A 22,056-nucleotide genomic window follows, 5' to 3' on the forward strand; every position below is an offset into this window, starting at 1 on the left:
AAGTGGGTGATTTTATATCCATCTTAATATTCCAAGCCAATGAGTGGTTTATATTTGAAGAGTATTAATTTAATGTTATTGAAGCTTTAAGAAAGGACACAGTGGGCCAAGCCCAGCTAGTTTTGCTCACATTTCAAAGGGCTGAGGAGGGTGGGATTTGATCCTCTTTGGATGTATCTCTGCTCAAAGGGCAGTTGTGGGGGAGAGAAGGGAGGCATGGGAATTACAGCACTGAAAAAAAATCCTACCTCTGCCCTGAGCCATTTTGCAATAAGACACTTCAGGGCGTGAGTTATGATGCTGTAATTCACACCTCATGTGTCTCATGGCATTCAGCCCACTGCTTCATGTCCTGCACACGTAGCGCGAATGATTTAGGCTCAACTTGCCCCCTGGCCAGCTCAGCCCTCAAGTGGAGATTGCTGCATGGAGATGGCTGCAGGGCTTAGCTTTCCTTCTGCTGCTCTTGGTTCCATCTTTCCCTTTGACAATCAAAACTCTATCTGCTCAGGGCAGGCCTTGCATCGTCCTAATCCAAGACGATTTTGGTCTAAATACATTTCTCATCCTGTCAAGAACAATTTTGGTCTAAATAGATTCCTCATCCTAAGGACATGATTCCTCACCCAAGGACATGTTAGGTACTGTGGAAGCAGCACGTTGTTTAGTTGTGTCTGCATTGCTCCTATAACCTGCTTGAAACGTTTAGGGCAGTAAGGGTTGGTGCCTGGCAGCAGCAAGCAAGATTTGAAGTCTGAAAATGGTCAATAATTTGTTGAGCACATCCATCTTTATCTCAGCCTTCTGCTTTAAATAATCTCTGTAAGAGCAAACACTTAGGGAAAGGATTATCAAATCAGGTCATTGTTAATGAAAGGCTTGGCAGGAGATGGATTCATCCTGCAGCTAACTTCAGGGATACAGTAACCCCTTTGCTGGCCTTGGGTGGCACAAAAGTTGTTGCTTCCTTTTCTGTCTCTCTGGATACCTGCAGGGTAGCAGAACGTTTCTGTGACCTCAGCCAAACTGACTATCCAACCCCCTCAGCCCCATCATGTGCCTCTGCCTGGGGATGTGTTGATAAAGCAACTACATGTTGAGAGTGCTGCTCTGAAGTGGGCAGCTAAGCCAAGTCAAAAAGGAAGCATCTCTTGAGCTGCCTTGTCCTCATCTTAAACTCCATGAGTGCAGGTTACTGCCTCTCCAAGGTCAGTAAATGCAGAAGCTGACTTTGATCCATGCTGCACCCGAGCAGGCCATTGGTGTGCTGGCAGTCAGCCCTGGCCTGCTATCAGGATGCTGTTTCTTGTTATTATCTTTGCATATCTGCTTCATGGTAAATTACAGCAGTGCCTTCAGCTCTGCCTGTGTTGCATTTCATAAACTGGAATTTAAAAATCACTCTGGGGACCCAGGCTGAAAACTTTGAATCTGCTGAATGAGGATTTAAGTCACCTCCTCATTTTTTAAAAGGGTCTGGCACTTGGAAGTGATACACTGCTAGCAGTTGGACCCAGTGACTGTGATAGAGACATGTGGTGTCTAGAAGTCCCATCAAGTAGAGCAGCTGCATCCAAGGGATGCTGTGCCCTAGCTAACATGCAAAGACATGGGCCTCTGTTGTGAGTGAGGCTGACCCAGCCAAGCTGCTTTGTGAACTGCCATGGACTGATAGTGCTGCATCAATTCAGGCATCTCTGCACCATGTCGACCTTCTCTTACTGTACCTCTGCCTCAACTTCAGCCTTGTAGACATCAGATGTCTAATACAGGATCCGTATGCAGGCAGAGGAAGAGACACCTTCAGAGATGGATGACTCCTGTAGCCACATACCTAGAGAAGGATCTGAGATGAGTAACTTTGACTGGTTTGAGATCCTGACTTTAGGATGCGTTCCACCAAATCCTGGCAAATTCTTGCTGTCTCCAGGTGCTGTATGTGGTGAGAGCAGTTGTATTAGTTCTTGATAGGCTACTGTTACAGACAGTGGGTTTTCTGGGCTTTAGGTGGTCACTTAAGCAGATTTAATAGAGTTTCTTCCTGTGGAACATTAATAATTCCCTTTAACCATCTAAGAGTGGGAGAATATTCAGGCTTGGTGGCTGAAAGGAAGAGGTTTGTTTATTGTTCCAAGGTAGTGTAAACCCTGAATCTAACAGAAATGTAAATGCATCCAGTCATTTTGCTGACTCATATTTTATTACCGGTTTCGATAGAACACATAATACAGGCATGGCCCTAAAAGGCTTTTTTCTAAGGTGACACATGCTGACTTGCAGCCATGCAGTCTCCTTCCAAAAATTAATAACTCCTGGGGTATGTGTGGCTTTTGGCTAGCTTGTGATAGATAAACGAGAAGGAATTAGCATGGTCACCATCACTGCCACCCTTGGCAGCTCTGACAGAAAGTGCATTACCAAGCAGCAGTGCCTTGAGGAGATGTGGGGTTTGTTATAGGAGGGAAGCTGTGTGAGTGACAAAACCCAGCCCAGGGTGACTGGAAATCCCTGGGGATGTAGTTGTCCCCCACATGGAGAGGGTCCAGGCAGGTTGCTAAGGTGATGACCAGATTTGAGGGCTGGTTTTGTGACCATGTCCTTTGACAGTATGCTTGCAAATGCATCCACAAATTTTACATCCCTTTATGTGACCTATTTCCTTTGTACCGTGTGTGCAGTATGGAGAGAAGCAGGCTGGTTTGGTGGGTAGTGCAGGTCAATAGCACAACTTGGGGATTTTCTCCTCTGGATGCAGTACAGTCTGGAGACTCATCTCTCAACATGTCAGCTGGGGACATACTTAGACTGTGTGACAGTCCTGTCCAGCAGCTATCCCTTTGCCCAGCAGTTAAATTTGTTTTTCCACAATAAGATACTTACATTTGCAAGCATTAAAGGTGGATTGACATTTTGAGCAGAGATGCCCAAAGCACAGTATTGCTCCAGGCTGAAAAAGCATCTCTTCTGTATCCCTGTATTCCAGAAGGCAGAGCAATGCTCTCCCCTCCATAGATCCTGCAGCCCAGTGTGCAGAACAAACATGATCTGGAAACTGGTGAGTATGGCTGTGGTTGTCTCTGCCTGTGTGTGGCCTGGACTGCAAATTGCAGAGTTGGAGAGGGATGGGTTTATGCTGTCTGTGATAGTACTGCATGTCTGCAAGTGGGAAGGCAGGAAGCCAAGCGTGGGAAAAGGAGGGAAAAGGAGGATAATTGTGAGAAGAGTAGGAGGTAAGGAAAGGTCAGAGACAATAGTTCAACTTAGCAAAGAGGCAGTGATTGAGAATGCAAGGATTTGGCAAAGTATCTTCCTGAAAACCCTGAAGTTTCACAGGAAGAAGGTAATTTTGTGCTTAATTCAATGTTGCGTCCTGGCAAAGGGAATCTGTTCTGTGCAGGACTCTTGCATCAGTTTTCCTGCCTTGGCTGGAAGCACTGGGAGGGAGTATGGAGGGTACACCACATTTGCTTCTTCTTCAGCATTTCACAGTACAATTGAAGTGTTCTTTGCGAGACTAGGACACAAAATGATTTCCTTCTTTCACTCATCTCCCCAGAAGAAACAGGGACTTCTCCAAAGCTTGAAACCAAAGGCCACTGCAGTGAGAGACTTTTTTCCAGTGACTTCAGCACTGCATCTTTTTGGGGTTGTGGATATTTGTTCCTTTTCTTACAAGAGTTGGTTTCACATTGTCAGGATTTTACTGTAGAGAAAAGTAGATTCAGTATTAAATATATAAGGACATAGATGTCATGTTTGTTGAACGCTATTTACATCTGAGGACAGGTTAGTTTTTCAGTCAGTCTCTAGCATTTTGCAATTAAAATGCAAATGCTCATCTGTCATTACCTCACGCTGGCAGTTGTGAGGTGGTGTGATGCTTTGCTGGTTCATCTTGTTCACTTCACCCTAAGTTTTCTCCTTCAGTCATGCATGAAAAATTCAGTTGCACAAACTGTAGAGAAATTAAAAGAATTTTTCACTATTTTTTTTGTCAGGCATTGTAGATCACATTTAAAATCTTATACCTTCAAGTCTGGCTTCGTGAATCTGAGGGTCTCTTGGTTTACATGAACTTTTTGTTTCCCTCTACTCAAAATGAGAAGGAGGGGAAAAAAGTCATCCCACTATTTTATGGCAAAATCCCAGGAGAATTTCCATTATTTGGACTAAGAATGTCCCAGAGCTCTGTCATTGTTCTGGAAAGGCCTGGAGGAGTTTTACTCCCTTTCCCAGGCCCTTCCTTTGCTTTTCCAACACTGCATCTGGGGGTCATATGTAAGGTTACAAATCAAAGCCAGAAGATTTGCATGCTAATATAAACTACATGCAAGTGTTAGTGCAGACCGGGAATCACAAACATGAGACACTGAAAGGGAGGTTGGGTTATAGTAATGCTTCTTTGCAACATCAAGGCTGACTGCACATGAAGATTTTGTCATTTGCATAAGTAAGGCTACATATCTACTGTGTGCAAAGATCTGTTCTATGCCTGTACATAAGACAGGCTCAGCAATATCATGGTGTGTTCTGTCTTCATGTGGCCACAAGCTGTGTGCGCTGTAGCGCTGTGTATGCTGTAGCACTGTGTATGAGCTCCACAGGTGAGAAAACGCATCAGTACAACCCTGCTGATGCAACACAGATAGGCCCTTGTTCTCTGAGCAGAAAGTAAGGTACTTGGAGAGATCTCCCACAAGCAGAAATAACTGTGCAAAGACACATGAGATTTGGTGTCAACTAGAAAACACAGATTTCCCAATCATATTTTCTCTGTCTGGATGCATTTAACACAGTAGCAATCAGGTTCTTGTTAGTTCTCATTTGACCAAGCTATTTCTGTATCCCTGGTCCCAGAGCCCTCAATGATAGAAATCCCTTTGTCTCAAAAATGTGCAGCTCTCTACTCATCCAATCCTCAACATCCCCCAAGTCAGTTCCTCTTGTGCCAGAAACAGTTCAGCTGCTTCTCTCTTAAGTCTCTCTAATATTTTAGCAATTCTAGTTTCGTGTGAGGTTTGATCCAGTACCATGAAAGGAATGAAACTCTTCCTGTTGGCTTCCAAGGGGCTGATGACTCCATAAGGGCAGTCAAAACCAGATGCATGTTGCACCCATTTAGGCTGGGGATGGATTTAATTTACAAACATTGCCCTCATCTGAATGGTGGCAGCACTGACTGGACAGCAGAGTAATCTGTTACAGCTGAAGCTCCAAAGACTGTTATGAACTAAGAAGAGATTTTAAAGGAGCTCATGGCTCATTTCCTATCAAAATTAATTTCAGTGGAAACAGGATGAAGCCACTTTTGAGTCAATTTTTAAGATCTGTTCCTGTGTAGAGAATAAGAGCAAGGGAATAAAATTATCTTTGTTTTGGAAAATATTTTTTTTAAAGCACAGTTTTCCCTTTGTGTCTATCCTTTACTCTATAACCCACACAATGGCTCTAAGAGATCTGAGAACTGACTGGCTAGAGGAACCTCCACCTCATTTCCACATCCACTGAAGATTACTACATTGACCCCTACTATTCAAGGGTGATATGTTTCTTTTCAGAATAACTTCAACTACAAATCAGTCTCTAAAATCAGTTTAGTGACATCGATGCAATTTTTGTATTAAAAATCTTTCAGTGAAACTTACCTGAAGGACTTGAAATTCAAGGCTTCATTTTGTCTGTTGATTGTTGCTTTTGCCAGTTCTTTTTATTTTTGTTTTTAATGGAGTTTTTCTTCTTCCATGAGGATATTCTCATATTTTGGGTCTTCATGAAACACCAACCACCTTCCAGGGAGCAAGACACAAGCACTGAGCTAAACCAGTTTGTAATTCATGTGGCATGCAGATTTAAGAGGTAGTGAGCTGAAAAGATTTTACCTTCAAATGCAGCTGGATTGTTTTCATTTGCTTGCCATAGACAGCCTCTTTCAGACCCAGGTAGTGTATTTGAGAAGGCGACAAGGGAGCCAGGTTTCACAGAGAGCTTGTATATTCTCATTTCCATTTTACATTTGTCACTCTACTATTTTAATGGTCTTTAGGCTTAGATGTTGTGTTTTTACATTTATCACTCTACTATTCTAATGCTCTTTAGGCTTAGATGTGTTTTCTAATCATCTGTCAACTCTTACATGGCAGAAGCTCAGTCCTGTGGTTATTCTGCTTCACAAATAGTTTCATCACACATGGAAAGTAAATGCAGGTGGATAGAAACAGATTTGAAACAGAAACATGAGTCCACATTTTGCTCTGCACAGATGCTTTACTTCCCTCATGCATGTATGTAGTGGATGTTGTCCACTTCTCTTGGCTGCCCTTTCCTTGCAGGGATGCTGCTGTTCTGCTTTCCAAAGCTGGGAGGTGGTAGCAAGGAAGTGGCTAGTCTTTACTAGTCCTGTTTCTTGGGTTTTGTTTTTGTTTTTTTGGTTTTTTTCTGTAACCTCCAGTTACTGGATATGTTGGAGATAAGATAGGAGCCTTGACAGGTCTTTGACATGGTCTAAGATGTCAGTTGAAAAACAAAGCCTTGGTAATGCAACTCAGGTATTGCATGTCTGCAAAATTAAACACATCATGTTCTGCTCACACACCCCTGAGAATTAAATTAAAATAAAGTAATCAAACAAGCCTGTCAAGAGGCTGGAAGATGGTTTGCATCCAAGCTGCAGTGCTCCCAGCCATTCCAGTTCTGCAGCTTTGTGGTCAAGTTATGTCACAAATGATGGGTTCAAATTCCACTTTTTACCTCTTTATGCCTCTCATGGCCCTGCAAATGACCAAAGAAAGAAATGCAGCAGGGTGGTTTTTCCTCTTTTGGCTTATTGCTCTGACTGTATGGAACTTTGGAGTGTCTTCTTGGCAGGAAGGTGCAGGGAAGGCCTGAAGTCACTGCTTAAAAAGCCAAGTTGGCAAATGCCAAAATCCTGAGGGGTGAATGTGAGATTAAATAGAAATTTGTACCATGGGCTTTGAAACCTCATCAATGAGAAAAATATGGGAGGCTCTGCCTGTGTAAACACGATGAGCTGGATTCATCATTCAGTCACAACCCTGTTACTTGTCTGGTCCATACGCCTGCAGCTAGGAAACCAGCAAAAATATCTAGCCAGGTGCCTCCATACTCAAATGAGCTCCTTTTCCTGTGTTCCCAGGGACTTGTGCTGCCTGGCTTAAGGCAGTTGTTTGCTATTCTAATTTGTGTTTAAGGACCAGCATTTGGCAAAGAGAAATGGATTTCATCCTGGTTAGCTCTCCACCAGGAAGGTCTGTGCCCAAATAGGATGCAGTAGTAGTGGCATTTCCTAAACTAGAAAGGAGTCTCAGAGCATGGCTGGATCCAGAGCTAGAAATTAGTTTATTTTTCTTGTGCACAGAACAGATTCGATGTGATATGGCTACAAAGAGAAACAACATAAATCCTTTTGCACTGTTGCTCCACAAAAGGAAAAACTGTGAAGGAGAGAAAACTCTTCTAACCCTTCTGTGTTTTTTTGTTGTTAGTTGGGTTTGGTTTGTTTGGTTTGTTTGGTTGGCTTTCTTGGGGTTTGGGTTTGTTTTAATATTTTTGTTTGGGTTTTTTTTTTTGTTTGTTTGTTTTCTTGTGATGGTGATTTTTGTTAGTTTTTCCCCTCTCTTTGTATGTATGATTAGACTGTAAACTAGCTTGCAAATGTGAGCTGGAATTGTGTGTCCTGCTTAAATTGCCTGTATGGTGGCTCCTCTCGCATGAGAACTGGTGGACACTGCGGGTGTCCAATTTGTTCCCTCCTAGCATACTGTAACTCTGATTTGGCTTTAAAACTTCTGTACATGAACATTTGTCCACGAGACTCAGGGGTTGTTTTGGCTTTTTCTCAGTTACATTTTCCCTGTTGGTAATGGAAACGTGAGGCAGGTCAAGGGATGTCTGTGAAACCACATCTGCTTCATGAAAAAGCCAGATGCCCTGCACCTGCATACAGCATGCATTGGCCCCCATGCTTGGGACTGCTTTGAGGCACCCTGCAGTGCCGTGGCAGCAGCTACCCTGTGAGAAGCCTTCCTGTTTGGAGATGCTTGGGTTTCATATTTCTTCTGAGCCTCATCTCTGCTTCTCAGCTCAGGCTTCAAATTTCTCGAGCAAGAACAGCTCTGGACTGGGGTGGAAAATAGCTCTTCTTTGGCCCTGTCTTGGCCAAATTGTGGTCCCTTGGAGACTGTCGTGTTGAAAGGTGACATCATTGCATGGCACTGATGGTGGACTTGCCATGGGCTTGGGGCTGAGGGTCTGACTTCATCCCTTCAGGAATTTCCCAGATGTTGCGGTGCTTTTCAGGGCCTTTTGGATGCCGATGAATTGGGCAAGGAGCCCACACTGCACTCGCTGGTTCCGGAGTCAAGTGTGATCCAAGCCAAGTGAAGGCACAGGTGATGTGTGCAGGAGGAGGACTTGCATTCTCCATGCTTATTCCTGTGACATTTTACTCTCCCTGCTACCATGCTGGCTCCTGTATAGGGCAGGAATTTGAGGACACTGGGGACCCTTGCCCTGGAGGAGCCCTGGCTACTTGTGCCAGTGTCTTGTGGAGTGCTAGAAGGTACCTGAAGTCAACCACATTGTTTCTAGAAGGCAAGCAGCTTAGCTGCTTTGGCCTTGTGGCTACTAAAAGTGCTGTCTCTAGCGTGTTACCACTCCAACCTGATTCCAGGCCACTACTGATCTGTGCTTGTCAGAATATCTGTGACATTAAAATGGCTATGCAAACACTAAGTCACAGCAGATGTGTGTTGACTTTGTAGAGGGCTGCTGCTGGTTCGAGCTGTTTCAGTGTAAACTCCACCAGCCAAAAGAACCTGCTGAGATTGCTTCACCTCTTGCAGGAGGTGGGCTGACTTTGCACGGAAGTGGGGTTGACTTTGCATGGAAGTGGACCAGGGAGTGTTTGTGTGCTGAGCTGTGCTGGTGGAAAGTTTCCAGCTCGCAGGCAGTGATGGTATCTGAGTATGGGGGAAAAGGAGTGTCTTTTCCAACTCAGTCATGATTTGCTGCAGGACAAACATCCAACACTTTAATGTGAGACTTTGAAGAAGCTGCCATTCTCCAGGATAAAAGGGACTATCGTGATGGTATCTGCATACAAATTACACCATGGGATTGTTTTTTGCATTCATAAACCCAGCTATTAAGCTGGTATTTACTGGAATTATTTATTAAAGGTTAACAGCACCCTCTCTTATGTGTACAGGGATTTTGCTTGTCTCTGCTTTTCAATCTTGTCCTTGCCAATAGCTCATGTATTGGTGGATGTTCTTATCTAGGTCTCATCAGACTGTTCGTTTCAGGCATTTATCTTCCACTCCAGCTCATCTGGCTGTAGAAAACAAAACACGAGCCTCTAAAAAGCCAATTGAAAAATCGGTCACATGAGAATAACCTGAATTCTCTACCTCTGGGGTTTGTGCCAGCTGCAACTGGGTATTTTCCACTGAAAACAAGACATTCAGTGATAAAGTCATATGCCCAATGCATCTGAGTGAATGCTTTTTGTATTAGGAAGTCATCCCTCATCATGGCTTGGTGTAGACAGTAGAGAGAGAGAGCAATAACTTCAGTTTGCAATAAATTTTCTGCACTGGGGTAGGTAAAATGGAGGTTTCTCAGAGCTAGAATTAAACAATAATTAGCAGCTGATAAAATCCCCCCCGACATCCTGCACCTTCTTTCGTGCAGTATGAATATTAAGAGCTGCTTCTCAAGCTCCCTTCCTGATTAATATTCTCCAGTTTGTACAAGCTTGCTTTTTGTTTCTTTGAAGAAGGATTTATTTAAGAATACAGAGTAGCCTAAAAGAAGACTGAATTTGTGAAATTAAAAATTGAACATTCTTGGTGGCTGGAGCACACCCAGTCAATGTGCAGTGAGTTGTCTGTAATTTGTATTTCCGTTACTATGTATTGTTAAGGACTATTTTTTTTATTAAGGATTTTTAAGGTGAATCATTTGAATAGAAAGTGTGTTTTGACTCCTTTAAGGTCATAAACATGGCAGGTGTTTTTACCTTAAGTAATTAATTATTGTCGTAAATTGTAATTTGCAATTACAATTAGAGTTTAGGTTTTTGCATGTATGGACTGTAGGAAAACACGGTACTTAGGTGGAAGAGCTTGCTTCAAGTCATGGAAGATGCTTTTATTTTCATTTGCTTTTAGCAAGAGGCAGTGTGCTGAGGACTTGGGACTCTCCTGTGGACAGGACCAGCTCTGTGTTGGAGCAGTGGCTTACATGGCAGTTGAATGCCACATCAAGCCTTGCCTTGGCTCTGCAGGCAGCTCACAAGAGCAATGCTGAGCCTGCTGAGTGTTTGAGCGTGGGACAGCTCTCCATACTTATCTGATATTTCCTGCTGCCTCCTTATCCCATTGCATTTGCATGACCTTGGGCTCCCCCAGGACTGCTTTTCTTATTCTCCCCTGGGATATTGTCGATTGCTTTCACAGTGACCTCTTTCAAGATTTGAGGAGGGGAAAAAAAAGTAAAAACAAAAATGAGGTAAGCTGATGTAATGTTTGGTGCTCATGAAAATGTTATGGGTCTGACTAAGGCAGATCTTGCTTTTAGACTTTGGTTTTAAAATCTGGCGTTTTATAGATCTTTTTCAAACAGTTATTCCCCATGATTTCAAACGGTGGCTTTTGAGAGGCAATTAGATTCATGCAAATAAACCAGGAAAATCAATAGTCATTTCATTTCAGATTTTGCACCTGTGTCCTACCAAGATTTTGAGCCCATTCGTTTTTTGCTTCACAGATCCCCAGGTTATGATTAAAAACTTTTCTTGCTCCTGCTATGATCTTCCCATGAAATAGAAGTCAGTGCATCTGCATGCTGCCTGCTTCATCATGCTGCCTGCCTTGCTGAGCTTGAAGAGATCTAAGGCTCAGAAACATTTAATTGCTGTTTTAACTGTGCAGCAAAATCCTGGCTTGACTGAAGTCAGTGGCAGCTTCACTCCTGCAGAGCCTGGATTTCAGAGCTGAGGCTGTATCTGTGCTGTGCAGTGGGATCCTGCTCTCTGCACCAAGCATGTACAACTTCTTGTCCAGAATACCCCTTTGCACTCAACTTTGTCCCCTTCCATGTGATCAGGTGTTGCGCCACTCACTGTACCACTGACCAACGCTAGATTACTAAAGTAAGATTAACATCTCTCTGGACTAGATCTGAATCAAGCAGACTTGCAGGCTGTTAAAACTTTTAGGGACCCAGAGTTTTTGAGTTCTGAAGAGCAGCATGGCCTGAAATGCTATGAAATTAAAAAAAGACAGGATATCAGTGGCATATGTGTTTTGTTTCTAGCTTCTGGAGAAAAGATGCATAATTAAAGAAAAAAATAGAATCTTTACTTGCATGTACAATATGTTTGTCTCATCCCTGTCTTATCCCCTTTGTGAGAACTGGAGGCCAGAATTCTAGTATCTGAAGTTGCTTTTGGATCCTAGTCAGCTCCCATCTGTCATGATCTGTTTTTAATCGAATGGGTTTTCCATCTGAAAGTAGCTGTTGGATAGAGAACGAGTAGAAATATTTGTGTTGTGAATTAGCTCAGAGTGAAGCTACAAACCTTTTTTTTTTATTGCAACAAACACATGGAAAAATATTCTTCAGTCTAGTGTAACTGGCCTGAAAATTGGCAATAGTGGCTTCCTTCCCAGGCTCTGACTCCTCTAGCTTGTCTGCGTGGGTAAGATCTTTAAAGGGGACCTGAAGTCTTCATGTTAGGCAGTTTTATCTCCCTTCCATGAAGCAGGGCAGTGCTGGTGTCACCCTTGTTTATATGGGGTACTGCAGGAGGAAGGTTGGATGGCTTGGTTTTCCAGGAGAAATATAGGATGTAGCAGAGGAATAACCTGGTTTTGTGGAAAATTGTGCTCTTACCCTTATGCTAGCCTGGTCTCTGCTCTGGTGGGAGAAGCAGATAGGTTTGATACAGTATCTGTGTCAAATTCAGGCTCTTAGTCTTTACCCTCAGTTCTCTCTGAAAGGCCCCAGATCTCCTTAACAGCCTGTGCTCAGCATGTCCACTTCTCAAATGGGAACAAACTGCCTGAGAGACCAAATGGGATCATAAAAAGCAGAGAGGAAAGTGAGGCTGCAGGACCTCCATAGTTTCCAGGACATCAAATGACACCTGTTTCCTGCTCCAAAAGAAAAAGGAAAAAATCCCACAGTGGTCCTTGGGAAAGTGTTGTTAAGCCTGTTCAACATCTCTCCAGGTTTTTCTTACAATACCTGTTATGATTAAAAGCACAAAAGCAATTGCTCTACATCAGCACTTTGGAAGATGGGCTAGTGCCCTGGGGGAGAGGCTGCAGAGAGTGATGCTTATCCACCCCCCATTGCTGGAGATCCAGAGCTTTATTTCTGCATCTATGGTAGAAGGTAGAGCTCCTGCTGCAGTGCTGGGGCTGAAGGAGGAGGGATGCTTTCCTGTTTCCTCAGATCTTTATCTTACTTCATATGTGAAACATGGAAATTGCTTTAAAGACCCAGGAGCTGGCCTGACTGTGATTTCCATTACATTGGTGTTGCAGTCAACCTCTGTGATCAGGCTTGATGGCTCCATCCTGTGTTTGCTGAAGTCTTGTTTGTGTATCTGTCATCAAGGTAGCAGGATTAGCATTTGGCCTGAAGGCAAGTGCATGAGAGAGCAGAATCTGGCTCATTTTTGCCTTAAATAAGAATGAGAAAATGTTTTGGAGGTGCTAAGGTCCAAATGAAACATTTGTGTTACCTACATACATGTATGTGTGCATGCATGTGGGGATATTTTTTCTTTTTATCCCAGCTTCTGGCAAAACAGTGATTCTGTAAGATGGTTGTTTTGAGGAGTGGACTAGGGCTGGACACGGGAAATCCTGAACTTGTTCTGGGCTTGTGTTGCTGTTTCCACTGATGTAAGAAAACAATGTCACTCTCACTGACCTGCTTTATATCACCTTTGAGTCAGTCTGATAGACGTCAGAGGTGCTGAGTGGTTATGATGTGACCCAGCAAGGGCTGTGTGTTGTGGGATGGAGCTGTTGTTGCTCATGTAATGGGTGTACACAAGCAGCTGTGTTGCACAGCTGCAATCCCTCAACCACCCTGGAAACAAGTTCAGTTTGAATTTCTGTGTTGAACTGGAGCCATGTCTTGCCTGGGAAGGGCCACAGTCACATCTCCTTATACAAGGAAAACCTGGAGCATGGGTGTGGAGATGAGTAGTCCATGATAGGGTGTTCCTTCAGGGGTTGAACAGCTCTCCCAGGCATACCTGCAGCAGCCCCTGGGACCCTCCAGACAGGCAGAGGTAGAGGGCAGGGTGTGCTACCATGAACTGGAATATGTGCCATCACTCAAAGCTTTAATCCCAGGGAGTGCAAAATCAGTGAGAACTGTTGATGGGGCAGGTGGGAGAACCGTGGCTGCTCTTCTGAGACCTCTGCTAATGGCTGCAACAGGGCAATGGCTTTGATTTAGGCCAGTCCTGCACCTGGGTCTATATTCTTCATTGTGAGCAGGAGCAGCCAGCGAGATGTGGAATTAACCTATGCTGACTGTTCAGCCTTTGGACATATCCCATACTTCATGGCTTACACTGACCTGGGTTTTCTTTTTCCTAAACAGGTCTATATCATCAATGTAACATGGTCTGACCTGACTTCCCAGGTCATCTACCGGAGATACAGCAAGTTCTTCGACCTGCAGGTAAGTCTGTCTTACCTAACATCAAATATTGTTTCTACTCACACTTCTAGTCACGTTTCCAGCTGGGTAATAGTGCCCCTTTAAATAAGGCTTTGTGCTGGCTTTGTCTGTTACATGTCATGATCTTGAAAGTTTTTAGACTTTGTCCTTGTAGGGTATAAGATAAGTGGGTGGCATGCTCACAGTGCATAACTTGAACCACAAAGACACTTCAGGCTGACATTTTCATGAATGGTTCCTATTGAAGAGGGGTTTAATTTTAAATATTTCAGAAGCACTTAAAACAGAAGAGCAGCTACATTCTGGTTCCAAAGAAACTGCTTACCCAAACTGCTGAAAACAATTTTTGCAGACTCCCACAGCAGTTCAGTTATGGAGATGGTAGTGGAAACCTTCCTCCTAACCACCTACCCAGAGAGCCAGTGTCCTGGCTCTAGCTGTTTTGTACAGCCCCTTTGCTGTGTTCTCTCTCTGTATGTTCAGATGCTGGCTGAAGTCTGAAGCCAGGAAATGGGAAAAGTCCACATTGCAAAGTTTCAGTGTGGGCATCAACTACTTCATATTGGTACTGTTGCTGCAAGGTGAGAGCTTTCTGGCTTTATTTAGCAGTAATCCAGATCCATTGATACTTTTGCATTGATACTATTGCATTATTGTGTCTTTGTAGGCAGCAAAGCTGTAACTGCCTGAGGTGAAAACAAAAGCTGTGGTTTGACAGACTCCTGAAGTTAAGAGAAAATGTCAGTTTTGAGATGGAGCTTGTGTTTGGAGCTGAGATGTGGTTAGAATATCAAGTGAGTCCTCACAGGTAGTATTAAGGATGTCCACAGGTGACTGAGCTGTGTCCTGAGAAACTAGACTGAGCCTTTTTACCATGATTGGGAAAGAAAGAGTTCCCTCATTGTGTACCTGATCTGAGATACCTTGGAGAGTCCTAGTTTCATCACTGCTCCCCTTCATGTGTCATTTCTGGTATGTGAACATCTGAAGTCTCTAGCCTGTTTTGTAAGCTGTATTGGTTACGGCCTCTTGGCTTTTCTGGTGGCAAACAGGACCATTTCTGTGGCCAGTCCTGACTTCTGTCTTTGCTGTGTGACTGGAGACAGAAGAGAGATGTACTTAAGCATTCTCTTGTGCCCCACTTACTTCTTACAGGGCTGAAGTGCCAGACCTGCCAGTCACCCCTCTATGAAGGGTGTGCCACTGGCTTCTCTATGTCTGATGTACCTGCTGAAGATGCACAGCTCCATAGTCACAAACATTTGTTGTCAGCATGCATTTTGTGGCCAAAACTTTCTCTCTCTCTCTTCTTTTTATTTTCGCCCCAGTTCTGTTTTCACATATATGTTCTTCTGGGTCTCCTGGCCCTTCCTGAAGGGTTTGAAAAGTTCCCATCAAGCATGGAGTTATCAATGGGGTTAGTGTGTTGGACAGGAAATGATGTCTCAATCAGGGAGTGAGTCCTGAAAGGTCCCATTGATAAGTGCAATGGGGCCTAGCGCCAGAGGAAAACTCTCCCAGCAGCACAACTCTTCTCTCCCCACGAGAAAATACGACAAGAAAGTAACAAAATTCCCTTCCTTAACCCTTTTCCCTCACAGAGATCCCTGTCAGGGCCACCACTGCATGAGCAGTGACAGCCTTCTTCAATAGCTGTGTAGCTCTTGCAGTGTAAGGCACACAGTTCCTGAACCTGAGGTCATCACCTGGGATTTCCACAGTCTTCTTGTGTCTCTGTAAGCATGCCACTATGGCAGTCTGTGCCTCAGTTTCCCAGCTGCAAGATGGAAACAAGGCCTTGTGTGATCAGCCTGCCATAAGGTTCTTTTAGACTCCTAGAAGTGATAGGTTTTTCTTTTCTATTATAGTTTTGGGGGGTTTGATGCTGCCTGAGCATCTCCTAGGTAAAGCAAAGGAAATGTCCATTTGGTACTGAATTGCAACTTGTACTTGTAACTCTTATGAAGTCTGCCAGGGGAACTGGAAAAGGAGATGAGAGATTAAGACACTTTGGGAAACCCTTGCATTTTGGGAAATCTCTAGCTTGATGTGCAGTAATTCTTGCTCAACAACAAATTTGATCTATATAAAGGGATAACCTTTGCTTTCCAGATTTTTGGTGGAAGCTTGAACTTCTAACATAGCACTGGACCATCCTGGAATTTGCAGATTGATACTGTGCTTGGTAATGTGTCCTTAGCATAATCCATCAAATGGTCTTACCATTACTACTTTGGTAATGTCTCTGCTTACCCCCATGTGGCCCTTCCAGCAGGATATCAAGTAAATGCTCAGTGAGTAACGCTTGAGCGATTCATGGGTACCACCTATGTCCAAAACAGCTGGAATCTGCAGGTCTCTGCCAGCTCCACTTGTCCCACTGTGTCCACAACAGAGCTGCACTTCGGGCCTTCCTAAGCCTGCACCTGTCTCATTTGCTGTTGACTAGAAGCAGAGGAACAAAGGCTGACTTGTAATGACCTCATCAGTATTGCAATGCCTGGTGTTGACAGTGACACTGGATAGCACCCATGGGGAAACCCAAGGGGCTGCCCATGGGTAAGGAGAGAAGAGTACAGGTAATGACACCACTGCAATTTCATGTTTCTTTAAAGAAGAGCTCACTCTTCTCTGAAAGACTGGCTCTGTGGGAAGTGGCTCAGTGTTTTTGAGAGCCCTTGCATTACGATTTTTTTGCAATGTTTGCTAACAAATCTTTTTAGGCACTGCAGACATTAAGAGGCTGCTCTGTCCCTGGAATTCAAATCCCAGAAGTGTGTGGTTATGCTATTTCAGCAGTGCCTATGCTTGAATGGGGTGTCAGGTCATTTTCCAGATGAGTAGGAGGTCAGTGAGGCTGAACATACCATGGGATTTGAAGCTGGAGTCTGCCCCGTGAAGGTGTGAGAAGTACAGCAAATAGGACCCAATGCAACAAGCCAATTGTCAGTCTAGTGCTGCTTCAGTGAGGACTGGAGATCTATAAACAGGGGCTTAAATTAAACCAGAGTGTTAATCAGAGTCATTTAACTATGAAACCATGTCACATCTGCTGCTGAGCTTGGGTCAAATGATGGCAGCAGAGTACATGTGGGTGCCAATGCTTCAGTAAATAGGATTGAAAGTATTGAATTAACTCTGCATAGATGAAAGCATTAGGATAAATTGCTTGTCAAGTCCAATTATCCATTATCTTTCACCCTGGGGAGGCATTTGCACCTGAGCACCACCTCCTAATGTAATATTTTAAGTGCTTTCATGTGCAGTTGTCCATGATGCAGAATAGTGGAGTCTGAGGTGCCCACCACTGTCAGAAACGTGAACATCACTTGTAGGTAGTGCTGACCCTCATGACAGGCTGGTGACTCACTGAGGCAGATTGCCTGAATGCCATTTGAGGTCTCACATCATCGCTGGTGGATTTCCTGCTGGTGGTAACAGAATCCTGTCCTCAGCTGGTAGTTCAGCAATGCTCCTGTTATACCCAGAGGAGCAGAGGAAGAACACTATTTTATTGGGATAGCAGGATAACTCCTGGCTTTGCTGCTGTACAGTAAAAGACATCTGCAGATGTAAGGCCTGCATTTTTCTTACTGGAAAGTGCTTTTGGGGTTTATTAGCAGGATGGGGATTTGTGGCTGAGCATGTGCATAAATAATTAACTAAGGTGGAGAAGCGTGAGGATGCTGAGAGCTCACCCTCCCAGTGGCCATGCTGGGTCTGGTGGCTTACTTGAATCACTAGCAGTTCATTTTCTGCATTTTATCCTTTGACTCCAAATGCTCTGGTCTGAGTTCATGCCTGTGTTATTGGGTGCATGGAGGCAAGAGTATGAACAGGACCAGAGCCTCTGCAGAGGGACCAGATCCTGCATTCTGATACTGGCCTCTCCATTGCTCCCGTGAGAACAGCTGGGCCTCCACGTGTAGGAGAGCCTCTCTCTCAATAGCAAAATGCAGCTTTCTCCAAGGCAAAACACAGCAGCTGGCTTTAGGGGCATGCTGTAATCCCACACTGTGTTTCTGGCCATGTGAGAGGCAAACGATGTCCTCACTGGAGCCATGGCAGGAATGTTAGGTAGGCAGAGAGTTGTCTCTCTGCACAATAACCCACACAGACGTTTTGGCTGCAAGGAGACATCTGAAATGTCACAATTTTGAAAAGGCAAATAAACAAGGCTCTGTTCAAGCATTTGCTTTGTGTATCAGTTAGCAAAAAATTATCTGCCCGATGCGGTCTGCTGATCTAAGCAAGTTTTCTTCAAAGTGGTGCAGAAAGAGGAACTCACTAGCAGCCAATTAGAACACTAAAAAAATAAAGAATATCAAGAATTTTATTAGGGAGCGGAAGGAGATGTAAGTCGTTTCCAGGCTGACGATAAAACATCAAGAGCTTCATTTGTTATTGCTGGGGTCATCCTGATTGTTTATAGTGCCATAATGGAGTAACTGAGCATTGAAGAGGACATTAAACAGAAATAGTACTATAAAAAAACAGTAATTGCAGTCTGTATCTCTGCTTTTCTTGCTCAGACTGGAGTTCATCTGAATGCTGCTGCTATTGATCATTCTTCCGTTACATGCTCTTCTGTACAAACATCTCTTGCTCTGTTACCCTGAGCTCTACCAATTATTGTAATGCCCACTCTCATTTCCAGGTAGGTGGTTGTAACTCTGCCACATGCCTGAGTACCCTGTATTTCAACTGGTCACTGTGGTTTGAAATGGGACCTAGTGGCTTTGGGGTGCTGGCTTTCTGGTGCAGAGCAAAGGGAGAGTTGGTGCCAGGTCCTTGCAGGGTAGAGGTCTGATGTGATTCTGTTGGAATTGTGAATATTCACTCTGTTGGTTAATTTGGGTTAATTGCCTGAGTGGAGACCTACAGTCCTAAATCACAGAATGTATCTGGTTGGAAGAGACCTCAAAAATCATCCGATCCAACCCTCAACCCAGCACTGAAGGGCTGACACTAAACCATGTCCCTAAGTGCCGGGTCTACACGTCCCTTGAACATTCTCAGGGACAGTGACTCCACCACTGCCCTGGGCAATGTTTGACAACCCTCTCTGTGAAGAAATATTTCCTAATATCCAGCCTAAACCTCCCCTGGCACAGCTTGTAACCATTTGCTCTAGTCCTGTTGCTTGCCATCAAGGAGAAGAGGCTGGCCCCCTCCTCACTCCAACCACCAGGTATCTGTAGAGAGCAATGAGGTCTCCCCTCAGCCTCCTCTTCTCTAGACTGAACAACCCAGCTCCAAATCTAATGGTCCAGTCCAGTCTAACTGGGTAATGACTGTTTTTGTAGAACCTGTGACAGTCCGTGTTGTAACGTTCATCATGCTTTTAGCTCTGCAGGAGTGGTGAATGGACAAGCTTAAGCATGCCCTAAATTTATCAGTGGTGAAGAGCATAGGTAAGAATGCAATGGAGCAAGAATGCCCCTCCTGTTGCAAATCCTAACTCCTAACCCTCAACCCACCAGCCCTTTTTAGCAGGATGAGTAGAGTTGCTGCCCGGTCTCATCATCCACAGCATCAGGGTCACTCTGCAGTGCCTGCTGCTCCCTTCTGTAGGAGCTACCCCGCAGATAGCTCCTGGCACTGTGGGAAGTCAACGGACGGGAAGGAGGGCTGTTGATGTGGCTCCCTGCGTGATGCGGCTTGTCCCTCTTGCGGCGTGGGAGGTTTGCACTAAAAAGATTCCCAGCCTCTGACAAGCTCAGGGAGTGTTCTGCTGGGCTATGTATATCTGAGGGTGCATATGGAAACAGGCAGGAAAGCTGGAGGAGAAGGTGGAGTGAATAGGGCAGGAAAGGAGGTGGGAAGGAACAGCGTGGTAAAGGGTTCCTGCGTCAAGGTTGCTGCATAAAGCTGTGGTGTGGGTGCACAATGAAACAAAGCAAAAGAGAAGAAAAGGAAGATTTTACTTACTGGTGTTTCTTGCACTGCGCTCTGACAACAGCTCTGAAGTCAAAGCATGTGCCTCCCTCTGTTCTGGGCTCTTCTGGCTTCAGCCAGGATGGTCTGGGTTGCAAGGATCAAATTTCTCCTGCTCCAATTCCCTCTCTATAGGATGATGGGCCTCAGCATCCTGGCCCTGCTGTACATGTTGAGAGCTGCTGTGAAATCCTCTTCCAGATCTGGGGCCTGGTTCCATACCTGACCCATGAGGTTCGGACCCAGGACTTGGCTTCAGGGCCATTCCTGTTAGTCACAGGACTGCGGGGATGGAGTTACTCCAGCAGTTGGGACATAGAGTTTGGTTCAAAAACAGCTTCCTTAAGAGCAGGACTGAAACTGAAACAAGCCTGGGAAAATTCAGAGGAAATCTGAACGTGGCTCTGTCAACATGTGTGTTCCCAAAGGTCAGCACCGGCTCCTTGGGGAGAGATGGCATGTCCTTTCTTCCGAATATACACAGCCAGTTGTCTGCTTATACTGTCACAGACTGCATGTGCAGAGGCCAGCAGCAGCATGGTTTGTTGCAGGTGATGCAGAAAAACAGATTTCCAGGAGGAGCTTTCAGCTGCCAGCTGTGAGGACTGACTGTGCCTTCTGCATTTTGGCAGCTGTGCTGGAACTCCCAGCACAGCCGTGCTTGCAAGACTTGGCTTTTAGTGGCAGAAACCCCCCAATGCCTGCCCTTGGGAATATAGCCCAGCAGCAAAGACTGGCAGTAAAAGGGCTTGCTGGAGGAACTGAGATGCCTCTGAAAAAAGAAATTAATAGTTGTCTCAGCTAATTTAAAGGCTATTTAAATACCATTTTTCCTTCTAGCACTCAGTGCCTTAGGATTTCAGCTGGCTTGGGGCAATATCTTTGTCTTCAATGAATAAATGGAATTGTTTGTAATTCTTATTTCCATCATTATTTAAATGTTTGCTTGGCAAAACAATCTGTTCAGCTTCCAGTATTTGTTTCTACAGAGACTTTACACGTCAAAGATGAGGGCCATAGTGGGGAAATGGCAAAATGCCCGCTAAAACAGTGGCCATATTCAATGAACATGGCAAATAACCTGCAGATGAGAAAGGGATGCAGCCTCCAGGAACCCTCCCCTTTGTACTTCTGAGCTTGGATGCTGCTGAGCCATAAAGCTGACAGTTTAATGTTGCCCATCCGTAACTGTGTGGGAATCTTCTGCATAGTGGCTACAGGGTGATATTTGATGCTCAGTGCTGATTTTAATATGCTCCTCAGCCTGTTCCATGTGGGCCAGGACACAGAGTGAGCTTAGAAAGTGGTGTGTGATGACCAGCTCTTCAGAGTGTGCTGACATCAAGGTGAGAGCAGAGGTGATAGCCATGCTACCTTGTCTTGATGGTCTGAAGATTCTGTAGAGATAGTGAACTGATTTTGCTATCAAAGGGTTAAGGGATTTATTTCCTCTGGCAGCTGCTGTGAGTCAGAGGTGAGTCTCCTGCTGGTGCCCCATGGTACCATCTTAATCTCTCACTGTGCACAAAAGGAACTGCAATATCAGGAACACTCACAGGAGTGTTACATCTTCTGGACAAAGTGGTAGGGAGTTCTGTGGCTGTGGCTCTGTGACTGTCCTGACCCCAGTGTCGGACAAGAATCTCTGGAAGCTACATCTCTGATGCTTGTACCCTCCTCCATTCCACTGCTGCACCATACCACGTCTTGGATCCCACCATAGCATCAGTGACTGTAATGGATACTGTTTGGGGGTCATTGCACCATGTGGGCATTATTCCATGTGGATATTGACAAGTCCTTATTTCCCTGGTGTTCATGCACTCTGTGTGGAACCAGTAGTATTGAAACGTACCATTACACCTTCAAGAAGCTTTCATATTATCTGACCCAGTTTAAATGCTAATTCACTTCTAAGATCTTGTAGGAGCATGACATCAAGTGGCAGGCTGCTCTGAAGATGAGTTTTCCCCTGCATTCTTTCAATCTCCTCATGTAGTCTGCTAGAACAATCTGAGCCACTCCAGAGTGGCTGCACAATTAGTCATCTGCTCAGACTGCTGAAGGAAATACACTGTCTGCTAATACACTGCCTTCTGTAGCCTCTGAGCAGTTGTTCAACACTGGCACATCTTTTCTAGTGTTTAATTTGTAGCTCTTTATGCAGGTCCCTGAGCCTAGAAGTGAAATAGAGTTTAATTAAGCTGCAGGCTCTATATGTATTTAAACAAATGGGTAGAGTTGGGTTTTGGTTGGGGGTTGGTTTTGGGGTTTGGTTTGTTGGGGTTTTGTTGGGTTTTTGGTTTTGGTGGGGTTTTCTTGTTTGTTTGTTTTTGTGGTTTTGGTTTTTTTGTTTGTTTTGGCTTGGTTGGTTGGTTTTTTGTTTTTTTT

At 44.5% G+C, this 22,056-nt stretch overlaps 1 protein-coding gene across 1 annotated transcript in view; it reads left to right on the forward strand.

Moving 5' to 3' along the window:
- Nucleotides 1-22,056, forward strand: part of SH3PXD2A (SH3 and PX domains 2A) — a 252,459-nt gene that overhangs the window by 30,074 nt on the left and 200,329 nt on the right. Inside the window, exon 2 of the mRNA XM_054382243.1 lies at nt 13,648-13,728. Coding sequence (XP_054238218.1) covers nt 13,648-13,728 — 81 coding nt within the window. The remainder of the gene's footprint in view (nt 1-13,647; nt 13,729-22,056) is intronic.

The sequence above is a fragment of the Indicator indicator genome, chromosome 7 (assembly GCF_027791375.1).
Source record: "Indicator indicator isolate 239-I01 chromosome 7, UM_Iind_1.1, whole genome shotgun sequence".
NCBI lineage: Eukaryota > Metazoa > Chordata > Aves > Piciformes > Indicatoridae > Indicator > Indicator indicator.